At 37.7% G+C, this 12,539-nt stretch overlaps 1 protein-coding gene across 10 annotated transcripts in view; it reads right to left on the bottom strand.

The window, feature by feature from the left end:
• Positions 1–8,072: 8,072 nt before the first annotated feature.
• Positions 8,073–12,539, bottom strand: part of ENAH (ENAH actin regulator) — a 146,871-nt gene continuing 142,404 nt past the window's right edge. For all 10 annotated transcript variants that reach the window (XM_057726211.1, XM_057726212.1, XM_057726209.1 and 7 more), the window contains 2 exons: positions 11,666–11,723; positions 8,073–11,103 (listed from right to left, as the gene is read on the bottom strand). In XM_057726211.1, the coding sequence (XP_057582194.1) occupies positions 11,066–11,103; positions 11,666–11,723 (96 nt within the window). In that variant the 3' untranslated portion in view covers positions 8,073–11,065. The remainder of the gene's footprint in view (positions 11,104–11,665; positions 11,724–12,539) is intronic.

The following is a 12,539-nucleotide window of genomic DNA, read 5'->3' on the forward strand; positions in this document are numbered from 1 at the left end:
AGAGGCAAGTAGTACATGCTTTCTCACTCTTCCCCACTGTAAAGAAAGGGTAAAAGGCATCCAGGGTCAGCCACCTCCCGAAATTTGGCCCTGTGACTTACATCATTCCATTCTTATTTGGGTATTGAAGCGCTTGTGTATTTGTGATGGAGTTTTTTGTGAAACTGAGCTGTTATCTTGGGGAAAATTACCTTTTCAAGCTTATTCACATTACTTACAAACTAATTGTACCTGTCTCTTGGCTGAACTCCATTTACATCGCATCCCCCCCGCCCCCTCCAGCTCCCCCTGAGGCCTGAGCAGAGGCTTGCAGGGTGAGGGGTGGAGAGAGGCACTGGCTCCACCAATGAGAGCTGCCTCGTGGAGCCGCTATGGTCCAGCAGGGCTGCAGTAGATGACATCCGTGGTTACCCCCAGTTCTAAACTCTATTAGACAGTTTTCTTGGATCCTAAGCCCTTTGACACGCCCCTCTTGATAATCGTGTTTTTGAGTTTACAGACCCAATCCTATCCATGCCATTCGACATCCATTCCTGCTAAATAAATCCACGAGGATTCCAGAGAAAATGCCCTAAAATCCAGAACGTCAAGGCTTCTTGGCCTTTTGTTAACTTGGAGACATTCTGAATAGCTCTCCGTATGCTCTGCTCGCATCACCAGTCTGCAGGCTGCACCTGACATGCTCTGCCACGAAATGGCTGGTAAAACAAGGGATCTGCAAGGAAAAGAAAGCCTATTTCTTGGTCCACCCCGCTGCCCAAATCCAAACCTTCCGGACCTTGTTGACCAACATATCTCAATATTAATGAGAAAATCTGATATTCTCTCAGATGATATTAAGGGGGAAAGTCTTTCCATTTTTTGAACATTTAGAAGAGGAAAGGAGTTTGGGATTTTGAATAGCTCCCAGTTAAAAAATAGTAATTCCACATATAGGCAAAAATTATTGGCACTCAACACTGGAGATGTGTATCTTAACATCTGCTTCATGCCCTAAAGCTTTGGGCACAGAGGGTGGGATTACTTCCTCATATCAAGCCCATGCCATAATAAGACATGTGAACTCCCCCTAGAGACAATTTTTTAGGTAAAAAAAACAAGACAAAAACATGCAGTCTCAGGTGCCCTCATTCTCTAGACTCCAAAGCACTCCCAGCATCCACATGCAGTGATTTTGTGGTAGCACTACTTCTGGGTTACAGACAAAACACAGTTGATATTTGGTAGCCCAGAGGCAGCCATTTGCTTGTCAGCTGCTTGTTGAGTCTGGGCAGCAGCCTTGGGTGGCTCTAGTGAGGATGGCGCTTTTCTGTGGACACCGTTAGATGCAAGTGAAGAGTAGCATTCAGGGAGATGAAAGCAGATTGCTTGACACCCTCCTCAGAGACAGGCTGAAATGCAGGAGGCCCAAAGAAAGCTTTTAGAATTGAATATATTTTAAGGTCAGAATCACAATCAAGAAAGCAGAACAAACTTTTTAACATCATATATCTTTGGTAAATTAAGAGCAACTGGTAAAATAAAAACAAGTCTCCTTTGACTTAAGTATTTCATCTTTTTATTTCAAAACAAGAAAGGATACCAAGAAGCAGAAGAGTGAAACAGTTAAAACCAGCAAAGCTGCAAAGTAGGAAAGAAAGTAGAAAGGAAGAAATGGATCCGATTTCAATATGGTTGCTTAATGCAAACACAGGGCTCTGATGCTGCAGACCTAAGTCACATTAAGTCCAAGGACTTCAGCAGGCTCGCTGATCCATTAGTGACAGGGCTACATCCCTTTTCTGCTGAACTTTACACATTCTAGACACATGTCATGCACATACAGGTTACACTTTATGGTTACATGAAATTGCATGCAATTCACACAGAGAATCAATTTGAAGGCACTATTGTGCAGCAGGAGCTGCTACTTTCTGGCAAGTCCTTCCTAAGTTGTCTTGCAAGTGGTCCTCCTTTTTATCTATTCATATTTGAAACTTTGGTGCAAAACCCAGGTGCCGTCAAATCCCACCTGCCCTGCCAACTATTTTGGTTTCATGTCTCACCCACTCTTTCACTTCCCCTTCTTAAAGGTAGACTTCAAACTTGGAAGGTAATGTTTCCTGACAATAAGATCCCCTTTTATTTGGATTTACAAATGATTTGAGTCAAGCAGCAATTTACAATTTGTTGCTTGAAAACAAGCTGCTACCAGTTTCTTTTACTCCTGAAATTCAGCAAGGCCGATAATTCAAATTCCATGAGATAAGACACATGAGGTTCTGTATGCACATTAAACAATTTCTAATTCCAATTAAAATATGGCCTTGGATATGGTTAAGTCAACCTTAACTTTTTAAAGTGTTATTTCAGTCCACACTGCCTGAAGAGGCTCACAGCTAGATCACACAGCCCTAGATTCACTGGCGGCACATATTCACATCCTTAGCAAAGAAAACAGCCCTGCATAATCTTTAAGGACATAAATGCACATTTCTAGTTTTAAAATTTTGGAGCAAAGCAAGATAACACGGGGGACTAACTCATTTGGATCATAAGAAATTCACCTTTAAATTTTACCAACTGGGCTCTTCTACAGGATGCTGTTGGCCTATCAACTCAGTAGATCTGAAAAGGAAAACGTATTTAACATTCTAAATCTCATAATGGAAATGGTGTATGCTGCTCTCCAACCGGAAAGATTCATCCCTGATTCCCCCACTTCTCAAAAGCAAGATAAAAAGCACCAAAAAAGCCTTCCTGTCATTCACTCATATGGTCATTCCAACTCCCCAGAGGTCAGCAGAAAGCACAATGGAACTGATTTTCCTTCAGGTCGAGTAAAAGGTTTTGAAAACTCCTCCCACAGGCAAGGCAACAGAAAGCTCTGAACTGGAACTTACCTGGATCGACCTTCACTCAAGCACAGATGCGACTAGCCCCAACTCACCCACTCTCTCTATCCCAGCTACAGACCGGAGACTTGCAATGCTGCTGTAATTACAGCCTGCAGGGATGCTTTCTCATTCAGTCTTATCAAGCAAACCAAAAAAAGAATTTCTATGAAAATATGTAAATACTGTAATTGAGTTTTGAATATTTTGCATCAACTACAGATGTCTCAAGATAGAATCTTTCTAGCTCATTCACTAAACACTTCATTTTCCCCAAAAAGAAAAAAACACACATATTATGAAAAGTGTCTTATTGCTAACAAAAAGTGAATTCCGAAACACACACATGCCCTCCAAGAACAGAAGTAAAAAGAACATTTGCAAAACAGGACTCATCTTTTCTAATCCCAAATCTTCCCAATTCAACCTCTGACTTTGGGCCAATTATCTTCTCCTTAAGATCAAGCAAAGACTAAGAACAACATTCACCCAAATGGCATGGCAGAGTCACCTGGTCGGCCAAGAAATTCCCATTAGTCTTTTGGATTAAACACAAGGGCCTGGGAAAGAATGGCAGCTTGTACACTTGTATAGAATAAGAAGGGCAGAGACGGGAAGGCATTATTCCTCCCTACTCCTCCCAAGGATTGACAGTGATAGAAGGAACCACAGTACAGCAGGCTCAGGAGACATGAGAGATGCTGAAGTGCATTCCTCCCCAAGAAACAAAGAAAGCCTGCTTCAACTCTATCCAGCTCTGCAAAGTGTTTACTTAAAAAACGCTACTGGGCCAGGAAGTCAAAAGGACTTTGTCACTGATGATATAACGGAGCACGGTCCCATGTCTCACATGATCCCACCACATTACCACGCTTGGTCTGCGGGAATGGATGGATGCGTGTGCTTCCAGGCTGCAGCCATGGATGGGAGAATGCAGACACCAGTAACCCAATCTGTGAAAGCTCATGAGTGAGCAGAGGACCCTGCAGCAATGGCTAACATAGCACTAATACTGCATATGGCATGACTGACCTCAAAATTGTATTTCATCAATGTCCCTTTATTGTTCACATCTAGGGTGCATGTTTTACAGTGAATAGGCTCTAAGACTGAAACAATTAAAAGCGGCACTTAAGATCAGAGAGCAAAATTCAGGCCCTTTTCTCCTTCTCTTGGATCAAAAAGGAAGAAAGAAAGCAAACCAGCGGCTGCGGAGTACACACTGGATGATGACATGCAGAGCTAAGTGTTAGAGGGCGGGGCAACCTCAGAGACATGGTCCGGAGAGGACACGGACTAGCCCTGCAGCCTGACAGCTGGTCAAGCCAGCTGGTGCCCAGGCCAATGACTGGTCCACTTCCCACACACAACGGGAGGAGGGAGACAGCAAAGCAGGATGAACATAAAGTGTCCAGCCTAGGAAAGGGGCAAAGAAGTGGGTTAAAATATGAATCTTTTAATGTTGTTTACTTTTAGAAACAAAGCTATTCTACGTGAGGACCAAATACTATCCCCTAAAATTCAATTTCAGCAACGGAAACCTATAATGATGAGGTGTCTATGGTAAGGAAACCAAATCATAAGCTCCTTGGCTCAGGCTTGAAACTCCCATCCCCTTGGTAATAAATAGGTAGAAAACAAAATGCCAGATTTTAATACGCCTCTCTCCTGAAAATCTAAAACCTCCCAATACTTTTCTCAGGGGGAAAGGATTCTCCCTGGACATTTCAGTGACAAAGTCAGTGCCTACCACCAACGCTTCAAGGCACAGAACTAACTCAGGTCTATGTAAGTTCATCACGCCCAGTTTCCACTTGCCCGACCACCGGCACTGGGCAGCCTGGCAGCATGTGTGGTCACATGGGGCTCGGGTGACAGCGCTAAGTTAGTCCACCACCAAGAACTGACAAACCTCAGACTTGAGGATACAAGTGTCTAGGGAGACTCCGAAACATTTAAAATACCTGTCCAGGGAAACTCCAAAACATTTAAAACACCTAATGCCATGACAGGCAGAATAAACCAAGTTTACACCTGAGTTCAACTTAGTTAATGACAACAAAAATTGCAAATTGGTATTTCTCACCTAAAACTTAAATTAAGCAAATTGGAAAATGTCTCTAAAAATGCCTTTAATATTTAAAGAAAGCACTGTAAGTTTCCATGGACGTGACTAAGGGCATGAAACATTACAAGTTTTATGAACCACACCTAAAAAGCCTTCTGTGGCAATTTCTTTTGTATGGTTAAAATCGCTTGTATTTTACGTGTAAGCCAAGAACCTATTTTCTCAGTTTCTATGGATTTGAATGAAAACTTTGGGACCTGATGGAGAATTGAATATCTTTCAAATGTAAACACCTATCAATATAAACTTCAACACAAACTTTCTAACTGCCATTTCCTGTGTAATCCAAAGGACCAACTAGCTGCATGCTTTTAAATATATTCTAAGTCTTCTTGGAAGAATAACTATTAACTAAAAATCAAATATACCCATATAACATTATTCACTGCCTAAATTAGTGATTTCTTTTTTATATATTTATAAAATTCTGTTATCTATTGCTAAAGAAATCATCCTTGGAGCCAAAGGGGAAAGGAAACATCAAATTTAAACATGATAAACTATGAGGCTGTGATGTGTATACCGATTTTTTAATTTATGGAATAAATGCAAACAGTCCAATAATGAAATATGTTTTTCTAATAATTTTTATTAAAATGAAAGCTGTCTTCTCTCAGAACATAGTTGAGAAAAGGTTGTATTTGAGTTTTCTGCTAGTTATATGCCTTTCGAAAGTGATGTAAAAGAAGACTTTTTAGATGGTGCATTTACTTGCCTACCCTCAGCTGCCTCCCTGAGGCCCTGATTTCCTCCCTCTATAGCTAGTCCTCTATCAGAAGCTTCCAGGGGCTCTGCTTCCTGCTCAACATCTCTGAGTATACAACACGCTTCATAGAAGTGGGGTACATCTCAAATGACCGTGACCTTTGGCTCAAACACAATTGAGGATTCAGCTTTATTTATTCTATGTTAAACTGAATCAGCAAGTATTTGAAGCCTACTACATGCCTTAATTGATACTAACATTTCAGCTTAGAGAGTTTATATGCAACAGACAAATGTATAATATCTGAAAGGAAAAGTACTTTTTTTCTTTCTTGACCTTCACATATATTGATTTTTATCAGATTCAACAAAAATAACCAATAAATGTGGCAGTAACTCTTTTAACATCTAAGTCATTACAACTAAATTATGTATTTACCCTCTCACAGGGACTGTTACTTAAAAAAAAAACTATTTAGAAAGACAGAGATAAATTTACATAGTTCATAACATTAGGGACTTTCAATTATATCTCCTTACTGATTCACTTTGCCTCTTCTGTGAATTCACTATTGGTATCAACAAGGGAGATATCCTAGACTTCCACTTAAGTTGCTGGACGATGCATATCCCTAACCAGCCTAAATTTACTGTAGTTACATATTTTTCTTTTCTAACCAACTTCAGACTTTCTGAAAATTTGAAGGTTTCATTATGAACAGATATAAAAACCTCCTGAGCCTCAAAAATTATCTAGAGACAACATAAAGGGAACACACCTAATCCACAGCCTATTTGGATGTTTGGAACAGAGAAAATCTGCATTCCAGGCCCTCAACAGTACTTGGCTCATATAAATGTCCTTTCTTGAGGGGTTACTAACTTTACCTTCTTAGGCAAATGTGCTTATTTTAAGAGAAAACTACTCTTAAAAATAAATGTTCTCCACTGTCTTTTTCTAGCCAAAGATACCTGGGACAATTCTATTCACCCAGATTGACAAAGATTCCTTATACATACTGCAGAAGCATCTAAGTTTAAATATGAAATGGCTTTTCAGTGAGAAGTCGGAGGTATTAAGCATCAGTAATTTCATTATACTCTTGGGATCCCTTTCCACCCCTTAGAGCTTTGAGGAGATGTACAGATACAAATACATCTTTCTACTAAAAACAAAAATGGTACTACCAGGAACGAGTTTGGAGTTTTAATGTGAATGCTGGAGTAAATGTCTTTAGGAAAGTGGATTATGCAATAGCTTCATAAAGGAATTAAGAGCTCCTAGAGAGTTCTTTCACACAGTATGCTTTATATGATGTCATTTTTATGCTTAAATGGATAGAATTTAAAAGGTAATAGGGTTATATATAAAGTTATGATGGCTACAAAAAGGAATCACAGAGATTCTGTAGCATACCTTTGTTAACTGTGCTTCAAAGGATAACACTACTTAGAACTTAAAGGCCAATTCTTCACAAGGACAGTGAAAGTATATACAAATTTAGGAGACAAAGTTGTATCTAGGCAAATTTTAAAGGTTACCATCTGTACTTCATTCATTTTCGAATGTGAAGTTTGTAGACAAACATTCTAACTTATACACAACGGGAAGCAAGAACCTGAGACAGGATACAGAGAAAAAAATCAGTTAACATGTTTACACCTGTACACTGGGTAAAGGCTGCAAATGTCAGTGAGTGGCAGGAACACAGGTCCATGAGAAGTGAAGAGGATGAGGGAGGGAAAAGTTGGGTCTGATAGGAGAAAAAAGACAAAGGACTGTTGTATTTCTAATGAAGACATGAGAACTTTAAATTGAAAGTCAAAATTAATACTTCATAAAAGTCAGAAAAAACGTACTGCTGCTTATATGTAGGTTTCAAGAACTACATATAAACACTACATAAACAAACACTACTGTATAAACAAACACTATAGATACAGATTTCACTATACTTAAAATTCAGTACTGATAAGGCCCTTCACCATACAATGTCCTTTACACTGCAAACTATATAAAGGAAAATTTTAACTGCATAAATGAGTTTAACATACCTATGCTGTAGAACAAAATGGAGTAAACAAACATTTATCATTCTCTTGGACTGTAAGAGTAAGACACTATACCAAGCTGGGCCGAGAGAGAATAAGAACAAATAGGGAAGAGCCAATAGTTATTTCAAGCAAAAAGTAGATACATTATCACATATTCCCTTTGTATACATTACTTAGTATTTATGACTTACGAAATCTTTCAAGAATAGTGTTGTGATATGTAAACTTTAAGTAGTGAAGTCATGGACTTTAAAGAGTGTTTTTTACATTCAATACAACTTATTTTAGAACCAACAGATTATGCCAGAAGATTATCTAAGTGTCACAAACAAGCAACATGTATATACTGCAATTTTATTTCAATCGCACAAATGAAGTTAGCGTGTAGGAAATTTAAATGGCAGTACGGTAAAAATAGCAGAGAACCAAAAACTCAGAAAGGAAGTACACCTAAAGCATGAGAATTCAACATTCATTAGTGTTTCATCTTCAGTTTTGACTGACACTTGATGCTTGCAGATTTTGAAACAAACTTTGAGATCATGATGACTTTTCTGAAGAGATTTCAGCACCAGCACTAAGATTTGTACATTCAGTTGGTTTGCAATTGACTTGTTAGCCATTTACATAGTGTATAGTACAGATTTGTCACAGGTCAGATCACAGTGTTGAAGGAAAGAAGTACCTTCCTGTAATTAGAAAGGATCCCCTAAACTGCACTCAGCTTAAGACATCCAGTGTACAAGAGCACGAAACCATCAGAATAATGTGGCTCCAGGGAACATTGTTTTGATAAGGAAAAGACCCTAAGCTTCTGTTTCCCATTTTAATTACTGAAATCTCTAACAACGACAAAACTGTCACATAGGACAGTAAATGTGTACAGTAATTCAATCAAACTTCTTGGAAAGAACACATTTATAACAATCTGGGATAATACAGAATGACAGGAAATAAAACGTGATTCAACACTGGTTCTTTTTGTCATTTTACACAGACATCATGTTAATATTAGACCAAGGCACAAAACGTTTAGTGCATAAACCAGTTTCTTTTTTAAGATCTAGCATTTTTACCGTAGTCTTTTATCTTACTTTGGACCACTTGTACCCAGTACTCTATCCTACTACAGACTGTTTAACTTAACAAAATCAAAAGTGATTTCTGACCAGATTTATGGGGGACATAAACACTTATATCATCAAAGTGTTTGCATAACCAAAAGTACAATAATAAAGATGAAAATGCCTCCTATTTCTTTTAGAAAGTAGTACTTTATAAGCTTGTTGCATCTTTAATGTCTTTACTATTGGATGACAATGACTAGCTGATAGAAAAAAAAGAACTGTATACTTGAATTATGATAGCTCATCCATCACAGATCTAACCTACAGAAACAGGAACTACTTTAACAAGGAAAAAAAAATTCCCTCATTCAAACCTCTTTGAAGTGGTAATGGCTGCAAACCTGCAGCACTTAGAAAACTATGCTATCAACAAGCTCTGTCTTATGAACTTAGATTAAGAAACCTAGAATGCAGATGAAAGTGGATTATTTCTTCAAAATTTTAGTAAAACTATTGATAATCAAAAATTTCAAAGCAAATATGGCACATAACTCAAGCATAAATCAAGATGGAGAGCCTGGAGAATTTTTGATTTCCTAAATTTTCAAAAAATTCTATCATTGCAACATACAGGATTTCTCCCCTATTTTAATCTTAGAAGTTTCAAAGAAAAGGGAGTGGATAACACACACACACACAAACACACGAGTGTCCACACAAACATGCGCACACGCGCACACACACACGGTGGTAAGTAGAGTATTTAATTCCTTCTTCCCACCACCTAAGTCTCACTCTATCCATTAAAAGAAAATTATGCAGGATCCCTCATTGTCTTCCCTTCATCTAATGATTTCCGCGACCTTAATTGCTGCCATCATTGTTACTTTTCTAGTATTTCAACATAACAAGATTCAATAGCAGCTTTGTAGTCAGGAATGTGCACCCGAACACTTGTATAACTGCAGGGCACCTAGGTCACAGTAACTGTCAAATTCAGGGATGGAACTTTTGAGTTCCACAGTAAGATACAATTCACGTGAAGCTCAGAATCATGTTTCAGACCACTGAACTTACTGAAGTTAAAATACAAATAGCTGAAGACATGATGTAAAAGATTAAGCACTTGGTTCTGTTAACATATTTACCAATTAAAGTCACGAAATATTCCTCATTATTATTCATGCAGATAATTGAGAAAAAAAGATAGTGCAGAAGTTAACTTTAAATAAAAAATTATTCCTTCCCTTCCTCCCGCTCCCCTATACTCTACAAAATGTTTTCCCTGGGACTAGGCCTTGAAAAGGCCACTACATTATTAGTTTGACATGCATTACTGTCTGCAATTAAAAAAGCTAATTTTGTGGTGGTTGTAATTACATTATAAAAATGTCCACATGCACAAATCTAAAAAAGGCTGAAAACCTACAGTAAATCTACAATATATTGTTTTACATTTGACCACTGGTTTGTGTTATGTAGGAGTCATAGATTTGGTAAAGCATTGTAACAATTTAGGAAGGCATCTAAATCTTTAAATTCTGGACGAATTTTATGTTTGAATCTACAAAAATTGCATGAAGGCTAAACTCGAGAGACTTCCTATCATTCTAAAATTCCTCACTCTGAACAAATCATTTTTAGGACACTTTCTTATAAATATTACCCTTTGAAAGCACATACAATTCCATTTGTTCCACATTTTATGATCTTAACCTACATAGGGCTGATCTCAGTTATTCATGGAATATCAAATATGACAGGAAGACAAACCTGAGAGGAACATTTACTGTACAATAGCGTAACTTGCTTGACTCTTCATCAGCATTCTCTGAAAAAGACTTCTCAACCCTTTCTCCTCTTTATTTTAGCAATGGATTGTGGAAAATGTGCGATTTTCTCTTGACATGAAAATACTTCAATGCACGGTGATCTTGCCTGACGACGGGTCTAGTATTTTCTGCTTAACTGATACAGGAACTCCTATACGACTCTCTTCCATCCTGTTGTAAAGGTCAGAAAAAAGCAGCGAACTGGGAGGGAAATAGCTTATCGCCAGAGTAGTAATGTCTGAAGGCTTTCAAAGTATGTTGGTTTTTCCCTCCTTCTGACTGTGTGTCTCCATTTTCTTCTTACAGCTCACAAAATGTAAGCGTTTTGTTGTTGTTAACAGTTGTTCTTTGTAGGTTTCTGTTCTGTTTTTTTTTTAAAGTCCTATCTCTCCTTAGTTTGTTTCTCTATGCAGTATTTGACTTGCTCAGTTCCTGCCTGATTGCTGGGTAGGAAAAGGAAAAGTATTAAAAGTAAATATAATGATAAGGTAAAATAAATGGGTGATTCATTCTTAAGAAATCTTAAAAATGACTGTATTCAAACTCACAGTAATAAAAAGATACACTGATCTTGCACCTTTCATTGCAGAAATCTTAGTTTTCTTATTTTCACAAAGACCACATTAATTTCTATATATTTATATATTCTCTCCATTTTGTACACAGAATGAAAACACTGATTCCTGGGGCTCAAAACAAGAGGTCAGTGGGATGGATGAACAGAAGTAACCTAGAGAAAGACTTGTTCACCTAGTTTTCCATCTACTACTACTCAATACCGGAAACTCGGGAATCTTGCTTACCCCTATTTTCACAAATAATTTCCATTATATGAAGGAGACAGAGCTCCTCCCTGACATCCTAAACCAAGTAAAAGGCAGGATAATACGGAAAAGTAATTGTTTTATGCCTTCGAGTAATAAACTGGATATTTCTTTGCGTTTTCTTTAAAATGGCTACTCAAACATTACTCCATAAGGGTAGCAAATTTGTTTACACACTCACCATCAATGAGCTCTTCTTTTAGCTTAGTTAATTCTTTTCTCATTTCATCTAAAATGTCCTACAATATTAAGAGAAAAACATCAGAAATACAGGGAAAAAAATACTGCTAAAAAGATTCTTGCTCATATAAAACTTTAAGAATGTATGAAATATTACATACGTTTTTTGTTTCCAGAGTCACAATTTATGTCTTAGAAGATTAACTTTGGTAAATTTTATTTTAATAGTCTTTGCTTCCCAATCTTTCATTATTTTAGCTTAGCAAAATATGAAGCAGAATGTTTTCTAAAACTAAAATAATTACTTGGTCATCCAGTGAAAGGTATGATTTGAATAATTTCTAGAAAACCTAACAGCTCTGCTTTTAATCGAATCTTCTGGGAGCTGTCTAAGAGGTAATACATGAAGAAGTTTCAAGGAAGAAGACATATAAACTGGACCATCAGCTCTTGGCAAATCTGTTGTCTGGTCTGAAGGGGACTCCTTAGGAATCACCAGAGCTGCCAAACTCAGTTTTGAGGAATCTAGGATTCCCCTGGAGAGCCCTCAGGGGCTGCCCTAATAAACAGGTGGGGATGGAGGAGGACGGGACCCTGCTGGACCTGCACAGTCCCAGATGGCAGGACCAGCCACACTTAGCTACTAAGCACTTGAAATGTGGCTAGCCTGAAGTGAGATGTGTTGTAAATGTAAAACAGACACCAGATTTCAAAAATTTAGTATGAAGAAAGTAATGTACAATAACTTATTAGTAATTTAAAATATTGATAATGTGTTAAAATATTATTTTGGCTATATCAGGTTAAATAAAATATATTAAAGTAAATACCACCTGTTTCTCTGTATTTAACGCAGCCACTAAAAATGCAAAGTA

This window comes from Hippopotamus amphibius, chromosome 3, assembly GCF_030028045.1.
Source record: "Hippopotamus amphibius kiboko isolate mHipAmp2 chromosome 3, mHipAmp2.hap2, whole genome shotgun sequence".
Taxonomy (NCBI): domain Eukaryota; kingdom Metazoa; phylum Chordata; class Mammalia; order Artiodactyla; family Hippopotamidae; genus Hippopotamus; species Hippopotamus amphibius.